Source organism: Apaloderma vittatum, unplaced genomic scaffold (assembly GCF_000703405.1).
Source record: "Apaloderma vittatum isolate BGI_N311 unplaced genomic scaffold, ASM70340v1 scaffold41809, whole genome shotgun sequence".
NCBI lineage: Eukaryota > Metazoa > Chordata > Aves > Trogoniformes > Trogonidae > Apaloderma > Apaloderma vittatum.
In genome coordinates, this window is record NW_009737725.1 from 4851 (window position 1) to 18085 (window position 13235).

At 39.6% G+C, this 13235-nt stretch overlaps 1 protein-coding gene across 1 annotated transcript in view; it reads right to left on the reverse strand.

The window, feature by feature from the left end:
* Positions 1 to 10711, reverse strand: part of GFPT2 (glutamine-fructose-6-phosphate transaminase 2) — a 14246-nt gene extending 3535 nt beyond the window's left edge. Inside the window, exons 1-14 of the mRNA XM_009877413.1 lie at positions 10645 to 10711; positions 8838 to 8945; positions 8230 to 8328; positions 7429 to 7554; positions 6767 to 6825; positions 6131 to 6265; positions 4610 to 4671; positions 3001 to 3080; positions 2599 to 2716; positions 1752 to 1915; positions 1105 to 1200; positions 903 to 1000; positions 451 to 571; positions 1 to 26 (exon numbers count right to left, since the gene is read on the reverse strand). The exon at positions 1 to 26 is cut by the window's left edge and continues 132 nt beyond it. Of these exons, the coding sequence (XP_009875715.1) occupies positions 1 to 26; positions 451 to 571; positions 903 to 1000; positions 1105 to 1200; positions 1752 to 1915; positions 2599 to 2716; positions 3001 to 3080; positions 4610 to 4671; positions 6131 to 6265; positions 6767 to 6825; positions 7429 to 7554; positions 8230 to 8328; positions 8838 to 8945; positions 10645 to 10711 (1359 nt within the window). The remainder of the gene's footprint in view (positions 27 to 450; positions 572 to 902; positions 1001 to 1104; positions 1201 to 1751; positions 1916 to 2598; positions 2717 to 3000; positions 3081 to 4609; positions 4672 to 6130; positions 6266 to 6766; positions 6826 to 7428; positions 7555 to 8229; positions 8329 to 8837; positions 8946 to 10644) is intronic.
* Positions 10712 to 13235: the final 2524 nt, after the last annotated feature.

The following is a 13235-nucleotide window of genomic DNA, read 5'->3' on the forward strand; positions in this document are numbered from 1 at the left end:
GGCCATAAGCGTGTCTGCAGTTTCACCTGGAGAGAATATTTGCATCTAGACTTTAGGTTGACAGAGGATAAGAATGATTCCTGAAAAGCATAAAATTCTGTGTTCTGAGCAACTGCCTCCACACTTAGAGAATGCAAAATGCAACTGAAAACAATCTTTCAGCACTCACTTGCTGCCTATATATTTGAAGTCTGACAGAAACTTTCAGTTAAGACAATTCAAGACCCATCAGCCATCATCTTCCTTTGCAACAAGCAGAAGGTAATAAATCATTGGCTTTTTAAATGTTTTCTGCAGTTTTTGCTCAAGTCAAGACAAACAGTAAATGCAACTCACCTGACTGACTTATAAAAAAGCACAGGTTGTCTCTGAATATAATATAATCATTGGCTTTTTAAATGTTTTCTGCAGTTTTTGCTCAAGTCAAGACAAACAGTAAATGCAACTCACCTGACTGACTTATAAAAAAGCACACGTCATCTCTGAATACAGGCGTGTTTCTATCCAGGAAGTCACTAGCAAGTTCCACCATCACTGGCAATTCAGTCAATTCTTCCAATACTTGTCGAGTCTGTATTCAAGCAGAACACAGTATTTGCTACTATTGCTGCCCTTAAAAAGTCTTAACATCTGAAGTCAAAGACAATCTAAATGTATTCTTATTACAAAACCTGGTGATTATGGCTCAGCAGGGCTTTAAAAAAATCAAGTGAAAAAAAATATTCTAGCCTGGTAGGTAATAGCATTGGAGCATTAAAAAAGAATGTGGCACAAAGGAAGACTGAAAAAAGGGCAAGCTCCCTCAATGACAGGCAAAGTTTGAGATACAGAAGAAAAAGCAGATGAAGAGCTGTTTTTTAAAGACTCAGCAACTGGCAGTTACATATGCATGCTGAACATACAGCCACTGCAGCGTGGTAACTGGTCCCACAGCCAATAATGATCAGTCTTCGGCATCTCCTGATTTCTTTCAAATGGTCCTTCAGCCCCCCCAGCAGAACTGTAAACAAACAAGAAAGCATGTATCAATTATACATTTTATTTTCTAGTTAATATGTTAAAAATTTGCAGGCTAGTGTAGCTTGAACATCTCTTCTGAGTTACCTGTGCTGCTCTCAAAATTCACTCTGCCTCTCATTGTATTGACAACTGATTCTGGTTGTTCAAAGATTTCCTTTTGCATGAATGCACTGAAGTTACCTGTTTAGAAAGAAAATACCTGGTAACGCTTAGGTCTGTTATCTCAAGTCTATTACAGTTACAAAGAGATGACTTTTAAGATGACCTGTGGTAGCAAACTAATTTGACTATTAGCTTAAACAAAAGCTTAGAAAAAGGCAAGAAGAAAGGAAGGATTGGTAGAAAAAGATAGGAAGAAAGGAAGGATTGGTAGTTCATTCTGTTTCTCAACCATGACAAGGTAACTGAATTCCTTTTTAAGGAAACTTCTGTATTTCACTTCAGTTCTTAGTTTACAGCCAAAGTTTGCCAACAAATTCAACAACATGTTAACATTAGTTATATTTTCACTAAATATTGAGATGAATAGGAGTATTTAGGACTTTCCCAAGGCTAAAAATGGGTGAGGTCCCATACTACCTACCTTCTCTTATTCTTAAAGCTTAGAACTGTCAGCTTCCACTACAAACAGCCTAAATATCAGGTCACTTTCACAGCTTTCTGCCTTATCTACTACACAGTCAGTAACTATCCGTCTTTGATGATCCATGTTTACAAATGTTTCACCCCACCTTTCATGATTTGCTGCAATTCCATCTGCAAGGTTTGGATGGCCCGAGAAGGATCGTCGCTAGCTGAACGCTCGAGACGGTGAATTGAAAGCTTCCCATCTGTAACTGCTGCAATGTCATCATCTTCTAAGAAGATTACTCTGTTGGTGTGCTCAATGATGGCACTACAGAAAAAAAAAAAAGGCAAAACAAACCTGACGTGTCTCTAAGAGTTGGAAGCAGCGCTCCTTCAAAGCAATTAAAGATGCCACACAACACTTCCAGCCCTGGTTCGAGCTTACTTTTGGACAGAACTACAGCTAAAGCCATCTTAAAGGAAATGGCTCCACCTGCTGCTCCTCCTGCATTTTCACAGGAACCCAGAGCAGAAGGCTCGGGAAGCACAGCAGCACGAAGCAGCAAGTTCCACATCTGGCCACCCAGTGTCTCTGACAGACCCTTAAGGTCACAAGCCTCTTTCAGAGATCAAGGTGTACCTGATGTCCAGGCTTCTGCTAGATTTGGAACTACCCCACTGCTTCCTCCTCCGACAGCTGGATTAAATCACCAAAACCAGACTAACCTAAGTGCACCCAAATACTCAGCTGATAGTGTCTATTTGTATTTGGATGTATTTGACAGAGAGCTTAGACAGTGGCAGGTATTGCACTTATGTACCGTTCAAATGCTAATGTCGAGCCTTCACATTTTTCAAGTTACTTAGCCTGGGGGCTTTACAAAGTTATCTGGATTACAAGCTATTTTATCAGAAAACAATAGTACAGCAGCAAGACAGTGTAATATTTCGAGAACTATCTCACTTCCAAACAAACACAGTATTTTGAGAAACATCTAAGCCCGTTACTACCTTGCATCTGAAGCAAAGAAGAATTCTACTGCCTTATCTCCAACAGCATGAAGGCAGGTAGAGCTGTCCAGTCTTTTCATTCGTGAATTGCATATGTTCTTCACATTCTCAATGTTGCCTGTTAAAGAAATGAGACACTTTAAACGCAAAACCAGATCTGCTCGAGTTAGAAATTACAAACTATACAGGTTCAAGGCATCACAGTTACAGAAGTATTTTGAGGGGGGCTGGGCTTTGACACGAACTATGCATTCACTGGTATAAAAATACCCTCAGCTAAGAAGGTATTTGGGGCATCAGCTGGTAGTTTTATAGTAAAAGGACCAATTAATCTAATTTCTAACCATAAAGGAATGATAATTTTAATTCTTAAAACCAATGTCATTGGATTTATCAACTTACACGTTCTATATAAAACAGGAATCTGTTCAGTGGAGAGCTTGAACTTGCTCCTAACTCCAATGAGCAAAGGACTCCCTCTCCTACAAAGGGAAAACACACAAGTTTATAAAGAAAAAGCGGCACGCGAAGAAGTCAAAGAACATCTGTGAAGCTGAAAGACAACATTCCATCTAGCTTCCTAAATAGGAAGGTCCTCCTCAATCCTGACCCTAAAGCCATTATATGGCAGGAGTAACTACTCTGTTTCTGTGAGATTCGTCCAATATTATTATATGAATAAGTAGCACATGGCTTGGTAATTCTCCATGAACTACATCCAGGTAGACAAAAACATATATGAACTAGTTGTTTTCCTTCCAGCAATCACAAAAGAGCTCAGCACAGGCACCAATCTGAGCTCCAGTTTTAAACAAAGCTTACTCTGCCTCTGAAGCAATAAGCTCCTAGAGCTCTTTACTGTTCCACCCTTTGGCTTCTTTAGTTCAAAAATGTCAGCCATGACTACTGCACCTCTGAAACTTCAGAAAATGAAGATCAATTTTTAATTATATGGGTCATGTGTCACAGTAAAGAGTTTATTTTTTTTTAAAAAAAAATAAACCTAACACAACCTCACAGGAATGAAAGACTAATTCACCACTCCCAGCACCTCAGATGACAACTTTAGCTTCTCTTAATCTCCTCAACTCCTAAAAACCCAAACCTCAACCACATATAGAACAGTTAAATTCAGAAGATGTTCTCCAGTTAGAGTGATGCTACAGCTGCCTCTTTCACAGTTTTAATATAGTCCCATCTGAGACCGCAGAAGCGATGGGCTTTTTGGTTGTAGTATAAAATAAGTCTTTATTCCCACTACTACTTCACTTTTAATAGCTTTACATTTCCTGAAAGTTGTTTTCCAAATCATAAATAAAAGTAGAACTTGTACAGGAAAGAAAACCACTCATAAATGCTATGACAGCTACAGAACACTACTTGCATAACCTATTAGTGTGATGGCATTTTAAACAACCCAAACGTACTTATCTCGGTCCTTATTCAATGTGAACAAAAATTGAACTATACCCTTTCCCACCCCTTTTTGATACAGAAGTCTTAGAACACTCTTAATACAACTGTAGAAAGAGAAGATGCACTGAGCTTTTTTATGGACACACTGTAACAGATAAGAGGACAAAGGAAGGAGTTTGTCCGTGGTGTCTCCTCCCGAGTCTGTCATTTGGATGTTCTCCAACCAAAAGCATATATGTGTGATGCAAGGAACTGTCATCTGATTGCTTTTCACTACTGTCTCTGCATCCTCAAACAGTGAGTGGTTACAGCTAATTTATTAGAAAAAACTAGGATTATGGAAAATCAACACAAGCCTCTGCAAATTCTGTGACCCGCAGTCAGTAGAGCTCAAACTAAGTAATATCTAACAGTGAGTTGAAGACCAGCTCAGCAGAGCTTTGCTGCACTTCACAAGGATTCCACTGGTGCAGTTATCTATCTTCTGAGCTTTGGTTAAAGAAAAAAAAAAAGTTTACAGCATTTAATTAAGAGATGTGAGCATTTTTTTAACGTAAAAAAGCATGAATTATGTATAAAATGGACTTTTACTAACCTGGTAGCAACAGCTTCACCTGGATAATGGATGCTCTTGAAAACCAATGCAAAAGCACCTTCCTGGAAACGATGTAAATAGAAGAGCAAAAAAAAAGAAAAAGGGAAAAAAAAATAGCTGAGCAGCTTATCACAATTAATTACATCTCATTAAACTGGGGCCCCTCTTCCTGAGCAGGCTGTGAAGAAAAGCTCTTCACCACTATCAGGAATCTCTTCCTGGAGGGCAGACTGCACCTTTAAAGGAACTGGTCAGGGAGCAGGACAAGCCAACAAGCACGTAAAGGTGCAACAGTTGAAAGATCAGGAAGCGAGCACTTAGCCTCTTAATGAATAAAAACAGCACCTTCCAATGCAAGGGTTAAGAAAATCTCGGAGATGTTACTCGTAATCAACATGAACACTCTAAACGTTTACTTTTAGTAGGACTTTTAAAAAGAACATGCATGTAGCTGGAGTTTATAGTGTTCAGATGAAATTTTGTAGTTACTATTTCTAGTTTAAGCAGTAAATTCTCACTAACATACTTAAAAAAGCCCAAAACACAACCTCCACAAAAAAACCCCAACAAATCACAAAATCCACAATGCATGAACAAAGACAGGAACACATGGTCAACCACTCCATAGCATTAACACAGCTTCCAAACTTGAGGAGTATTCCCAAAGCAGGAGCAAAAGCCCCCGCATCTTGCAAAGGGAGGGGAAATGTTAACATCCCCTCCTCTCGAGGGGACTCCAGCCAGACTCCTCCACTTTCGCTCTGCGAGGTGAAGCCAACCTTCCCCTCAACTGGGGGCTGCACCACTACTCCCTCTTGACCCACACAGGTCTTTACTTTGTGCATATTCCAGCCCTGCTCAAAGGGAATCCTACAGAGCTGCTTCAGAGGGGAGAAAGGGGAGGTGAAAAGAGTGCAAGAAACTGCAGGAAGGGGAGGGAAAACATCTGCCCAGAGAGCAAACAAAGCAAGCTTTCTCCAAGTTTGCATCTCTCAAAGTTATTAAGCATTCATATAGGAAGTAACAGTAGATTCCCGCTTTGCAGTTTGGAAACCAGCTATGCCATGAATCAGTGCAGCTTGTCAGATCCATTTCCAAATATGGGAGCCAAGGCATATTATTAGACAAACTTGAATCACAGCAGTGTTCTAACATGATCAGAATAGCCTTTAAGAACACACTGCCCTTTATGAGATATTTCAACACCCAGAGACTTCTATTATTTTTTTTTAAATTAAGATGCTTCATTAAAAAATTGCTTTTAACTTCTTGCTTTAAAAAAAGAATAAATAAATTAAAAAAAAACCACCATAAAGAACACATGCCAAACAAAAAATATTGCTAATGCAATTTAAATATTTACAATTGAAAAGCCTTTGAAGTTTCCAAAATTTTAAATCTCATTTCTTGGTCTATCAAGCATTGCTTATAGGCAGCACCCTCTAAGGACTCCTGCAGAGGATCTAAATGCAGAATATCCCACAAATAGCTTATACTGTAGCAAAGGAACTTCCCACTTACCAACTGTTGAATAACTCTTTCTACCAGGGCTGAAAAACTGGTGTCCTCACTCTCTCTGTTGTCATACATGTATTTAATCAATTTGGGGATCGTTTCTGTATCTGTTTCAGATTCAAATTCATAGCCTTTGCTCTCCTGAAATATATAGAAGGGTAAAAAGTGTTTTTATCCTCAGACAAGGAACACAGAAGGGCCTCTCAGCTGCCTCCCACCAGAGACTGCCCAGCACGGCAGCCTGCTTGGAGCACCACACGGGTCTAGTGGATACATATTGCTACAGGCAAAATATAATGATTTATCCCGTCAGTTACTTTTCCAGAAATACTGCAGTAAGACCCGTAGTAAGGCTCACTTAGCATGTCTCAAGCAATAGGAGACAGGAGGGAGCTCACTCCACACACCCGCTCAAAGAATTTAAGCACAACTTGCTACTCTACCCACAGGTACTTTGCATTACAACAATATATTGCACTTCACCAGGTCCCAAGTACCTATTAGGCAGACTCCTTCATGCTGCTGTTTTGCAGATGATACCAAGAAACTTGAATTCAGATGCCAACAAAGTCACGAAAGACCTGACAGTAGTTGGTGGAGCGCCTACTTTCTAGTTTTAGTATCAAATCGCCACAGACTCACCAAAAATTTTCTCAGGTCCTTATAATTTGTGATGATTCCATTATGGATAACAACGAATTCTAAAAGAAGAAGAAAAACATATATATATATATGTATGCACACTCATGAGTAACAAAAAAATAAGATATTTAACTCCGCACACAAAATTAGAGGGGAAGAAAAAGCTCACAAGTACACTAGAAACTACCTGCTATGGCTTTCAGCCATACCATTTATCACAACATGGTCAACAGAAAGCAGAAAGTTAAAAATTCCAGAGGCATATAAAGGTTGTTCCAAATCATTAAGACAGTTTTAAACTACATCCAGCAGAATAGCACTGAGCCACCTCAAGTGAAACATGATATGAAATCTCCCTTTTCCAACCAAGACAATATCGATGCATTTACGTTTTCAGAGTCCTATCTTTTAAAACAAGAACGCTGCACTTTGACTAACTTGCATCAGTTTTCAGGGAACAGATCTCATTAATCTTTTACAGTGTTACTTTAGCCTCAGAAGAGGCTATTTTACTGCAAAAGTGCCTAACCTTGATAAGATGGCAGAGGCGCCAGTATGCAAAACAGACACCATAACACCAGTAAGAACAGAGAACTTATGTACTATGTGGTTTGAACCATCTCGAGTTCATACAGTTCCAGAGTGCTGCAGAGATTACATACCATTGCTTTTATCTGATCTCTGAGGGTGACTGTTGATCGCACTTGGTACTCCGTGGGTCGCCCAGCGAGTGTGAGCAATCCCAAAATGCGTTTCAAAATCTGCCTTTGAATCCAAGTCATCTTGTTCTATACACAAGAAATTCAGACTCAACTTTAAATAGTCAGTAAACTTTCTCTCACACACACAACTAGTAAAACACTAAATTCCAACAGGCGAAAACCTAAAAGTTATCTTCTGGCTTTCTTTTAAACGATTTGCTTTCTTGACATTACACTTCAGATAGTTCAGGCCACTGTGATTAAAACTTTGTTTGCCAAGACTCGAGCATTTTCAGCCAATACTGCCAGGCGATCAGGCCGCATTACTACAAATTATCATGTAAACTTATTAAAACACAACTTCAGTTCTTCACAGATGGAAGCACTGCATAAAGCAGATTGTGATGACAGCCAGCTGCTTAAACGGTCACAAATTCTGTCAGAGTCCATGTTTCGAGGTTTCAGCTACCAAGCACAGAAATCATCTGAGTAAAGCACCAAGGGAGCCCAGGTCTTGAACAAAGAAGCAAGCAAAAGAGGGGAGAGCAGACTGGCAATTTCACAGCACTGTACCTAAAATTCAGCTTGCTTTTCAAGTGCAGATTTGGGGGGCACAAACAATTTCACTGCCAGTGGATTACACGATGCAGTTTTTCTGGTACAAAAATCTTAACTGTAATTTCATGGTCTGACTTTCTGCCGAGATGCAGATGATACCTGTCTGGGAGGCCAAAATAAAGGGGTAACTTTTAAGACACTTACTGTACAACTCTTCTTCCAGGGCCTTTACTTTGCCTCTTTTCTTAACTAATTTGATGAATCTTTCTTTATCTTCATTATTATTTCCATCAATTGCCACTCCTGCAGTAGAGGACACGGTCACAAGTGTTATTTAAAGCATGAAATACACTGGATGAAAAAAAGACTGAGAAAATACAGACAAGCGCACACCAGTGAAACAATTATTTTTAAATTAGCCTTCAACAGGATATACTTGAAGTCTATTGCTAGACTTGTGTATGTTCAAATCAAACTACATGAAGTCTGTATCCACCACACATACAAGAGCCATCTCAGATTTTGCTTGAGAACAGACCGACTTACTTCACCAACTCAAACTTAAGACAAGTTTAACCTTCCTGTTCCTTTCACTGGCACTCACACCTGGTTACAAAGCTAAACACCCAATTGGAAGCCCTGATGAAAGTGGAAGGAGAAACTCCAAGAATCAAGGTAATTAGTTCTGATATTTTAATCTGTAGGATTAAAAAAAAAAATTTTAAAAAAAAAATCTAACATGAAGAATTTGAAAGTACTCAAAATATCTCATAAGTAGCTACTGGTTGCTAAAATTGAGTTAGTTTACATACCTGCGGAGTCATATCCTCTGTATTCCAGTCTCTGTAATCCTTTTATCAGGGTTTCAAATATTTCCTTCCGAGTCCGAGGCACTCTGTAGTTCAGATAAGCAAAAATTCCTGTTTAAAGAGAAAAGGGGGGAAAAAAAGAAGCAAAGATTTTTTCAGAGTTTGCATCCCTTCAGACTCCAGTTAAAACCCTTTCAAAACTAGTATCAGAGAGGCCCTAGGGGAACCTAACTTCCCATTTAGTAGAATTCTTCCTACTGGGTTTTAAAATGGAAAGAGTTCAAATACAATAAAGGACTCAGGACCCTCGTTTTCATCACGCAACATATACACCTTCCTGGCCAGTTTTGCTTTTCTCATGTTACCCACCAAGAGTTAAACAGTTGAGAGACCTTAAAAAAAAAAACTCTACTTTTCACAAAAACCGCAGCTGAAAATGGGAACGTTGTGATCTACTTCATATCCAGACATTCAAAGAAGGAATATATTCACCAGTACTAACACAAGGAGACTTTTGTAATCAAAGTCATGGCCTTAAATACCCACGGGTAGGTACTGGGCACAACATCTATTTCTGAAAGGCTCCAGCTTAATCCTGTATACAGCAGCCACTTCAGCAGGGAGAGAACAGAGGAGAAAACAGAAAGAAAGGGCAGAAGTCAAAAGGATAGTGCGACAAAGGAAGGAACCAGAACATACAAAAAAAGGGTCACCCAAAAAACAAGCATTCACCCTTTGCGCTGTCTCATGACAATGCTGCCTGCCAAACCCAACTCGACAGAGACGTAAGATCCATTTGCTCACCCCCTGTTACTCAGGTCAACCCTTACAGAGGCATCGTAAGGAAACGTGAACTTGCTCCTTGCCTACTCAGCAAGCAGAGCCTGGAAGAGTCCGCAAGTCTGATCCCTCTTCTCTTGAAAAGGCCAGTCAGCAACCAACAGGTGGCTTTGTTTTTTAGTTTTGGGGTTGGTTGCCCTCCCACCCTGCCACAGTACAATTTATTTTTTTTTTTAAGTCAAAAGCACACAAGCGTTTTCTCATTAGAAGGAGTTTGGGGGATGTCATTTCATCTTTAGAAAAAGTGCAATAAAAAGGTCACCTGCAAAGGAAAACACGACCGTTCCTTTTCTCTGTCTACTGCTCTTCCCAGGACTTCTGCATTTATAAGAATGGATTAGCTCTTTTGTTAACTCTCGTGAATTCATACCACAAGAAACCAGAAACTTCTAATTTCACCGTTTCAACAGTTTCTCTGAGGACGAAGTCAGGACTGGAGACTACAGTTAGCAAAAAACAGACTGTAAGAGCTCAGCAGATAAGCAGTTCAGACAAGTTTTAAATAGAGAAAGCCTTTGTTTGAAATTTAACACCCTCTTCTCCTTCAATAAGGCTTTTGAACTGTAAATGGCTGTAGTGAAGAAGCTGTTATACACCAATAAATCTCCCCTATAAATATTGTTGTGAATTGTTCTAAGCCATTAATACTGTTGATTTGACAGCAAGACTAAAAGACTATTGCAGTGGTCTCTGAATTTATCCTGGAAGGATTAAAGGATGGAAAATGCTTTTCTTCTACAGAACTGAGATTTATGAGGAGCCCAGACCAATTATTTCCAGAGTGTCCAACATTAACAGAGATATTAAGACAGTAGTTGAATTTAAAGAGGTATTTGGGAATTTGAACAGCTAAATACTGTTCTTCATGGACGCTTTGAAAAATAATGCCTCCAGTTATATACAGTCACTTTGGACTGAGAGGTTGTTGGCCATTTTTCCAGATAGATATTTACCATTCTCTGGCACTAACCACGAACCTCAAGAGCAGCATTCTTCAATTTCTTCAATACAAATTTCTCAACATCATTCCAAAGCATTGCTACACACCTCATTTCAGATCCAGCTCTACTTTCTAGGCCAGATTTCACAATATATTTAAGACACATCAGCCTTGTATGTTCCATGCAGCATCTTTGACTACACAGAGGCTCCAGGAAGAACCTTCCTTTGGGACCATCCTTACAATGCTACCAGTGTGCTGCAATTGTTCAAAAGATCCTTGTTTCCAGGGAACTGTAACTGTGCCTCCACACATGTGAATTAGAAGACACCGAAGCCACCAGAGGCTGTTTACAATGAAAGCAATAGCTGCAGCCTGACTTCTCAAGGAATATATTATAAACTCTTTCAGTTAAAGGAAATAAATCTTACTCTCGGCACCGTTTCTCTAGTACTCTTCGTTTCATGATTTACCCAGCTGAATATTTTTTCCCCTACTCAGTCATCTTTTTGGCTAGATTTAAAGCACATTGCTCAACTTGCGTAGAAACAACTTTTGATAAAGACTTCTTGTATTTTAATTCCTTCTGGAAGCAAACTAATATGACTGAATCTTAGCTGAATCATCCCCAGGATACGAGAGTTTTATGATGCTCACAAGTTACTTCACACTGGCCTCCCCAAGTTATGAGATGTCACTTCCAAAGTTTGCATCCCTCTCCAACAGTGAAAACTCAAGTACTCTCTAGGCTAATGCAATACTGAAATGATACGTGTCAAGTAAGATAACATTTATGTTACCTTACTTGTAATGAAATACTTCCCTAAGTTACACAGACAAACATAGAATTCAAGGAAAGCATTTAAGAAACATTTTACTAGGGCATTGTTCTCTTCATCTAAACACTAAATCTAATTTATAACTTTCCATAATTACAGAGTTAGTGTAGAAGCACAAACTAGGTCATTTGTGTAGGCCTTACCTTTAAAATCAGATACTCAGAAACAGAAGGTTGTTCAAATATTACTAAAATCAGCTTTAATCAGGTGCAGGCACAGAAAGCAAGGCTCTCTCTTTATGTTCTTATCATGACTTTAGAGTTTCCCCTTCCTCTCTCAGCATGGCAAGCAGAGCATCAAGAAAAGGAAAAGTTCATCGAGTACTGGTTTTGGTAGGAAAAATCCAGAACTCTTGCAATTGCCAAACTTCACCAAAATCAAGAAGGGGGCAGCCTATACTTAAAGTTTGAACAAAATTAATTATTTTTTAAAAAAGTAAAAGGATGTCTCTTATTGGGGTAAGCACATTGCTGATGCTAGAAACATAGCTTTGAGAACATCCTAGTTTCAACTTCACATCTTGATGAAACTAATTTTGATTTAAAATAGGCAGATCACGAGTTAAAGAGCATCTTACCTTGTTTTTAAGCCCTGCACACTTTTGCTATAATGTGTCCTCTTACATGTGAGTGTGGTAATGCCTCAACTTTGTTTCTAAAGAGTACGTTTATGCCAGTATTTAATGACCTATATATTTTCAAAACAGAAAACAATGGGTTTAGATCTTCCTGTGCTGCCTAAAGTCAGAGAAAACACAACAAGACATATTTTCAACACTTAAACTGGAAAGATATGCAAAAATAAAAACAACAAAAAAGTAATTTAGAAACTGTTGGTTGCAGCCTCAAGAAGTCCTGCACTTCCTAGAGCAGATCACCATTGCAAGGAAGGCAGGGGACATCTTTCAAGATAACAAACGTCACGTAAAAGGGCTCCAAACGTCGATGAGAAGAAAGCTGCCACTACTCTCGTTGCACTCTGCCATTTCATACTGACTCAGATACCCCACCCCAAGCTAAACATTTTACCAAACTCATTTAATGCTGTTAACGCCCTCATTTCCCAATCAGTATACAACCCAGATAGGCTGAATTTCTTTGTGTTACCGCTACATGTCTCTCTGCTTGTGCCTGCCACCAACACCTTTGGTTTGCTTAGGCACTGAGCCAAGTCTCTCACCTGAAGGGTTTTGTCAAGAAGATACAGAGTTTGTCTCATTGATAGCGACCCGAGAGGCACGTAGGAGCTGAAATAGTAGCACCTCGTGTTTCAATTCAAGAGAAAGAGGCTTAGTGGACTCCTTGCTGTTTCTGCTGTTACAGTTAAAAAGGATGTGAAATCAGGGAACAGATATCCAGCTCAGAAAGTACATTTTTTGGGAGCAGTAACTCAGTTCACTTCCAGTCTGTGTCTCATAGAACAGCCATGACAGCTAAGGAGAAATTTTTTCCACTTTCAGTGAAAGTATCTTTCCGGACCTCAGAGGAGATTTCAGTGGACAGGGACAATTTCACTCAAATCTCCCCCATGATTAAAACGCGCCGCATTAGCGGCTTCTGACCTCGCTCTTTGATCTTAATCCGACTCAGAGCCTGCCCGAGCGACTGTGGGTACCCCTGCACCACCTCACCGTTACTAGATAAAGATGAATAAACTCTGATTAGCCAAGAATCAAGCTCCTTCACAGCCTTTGTTTGAAAGCCACAAACTGCTCCTTATGGCCGCAGCCGGGCACTGAGGCACCGCTGAGCCCCAGCCCCGCAGCACGAACGGCAGGAGCCG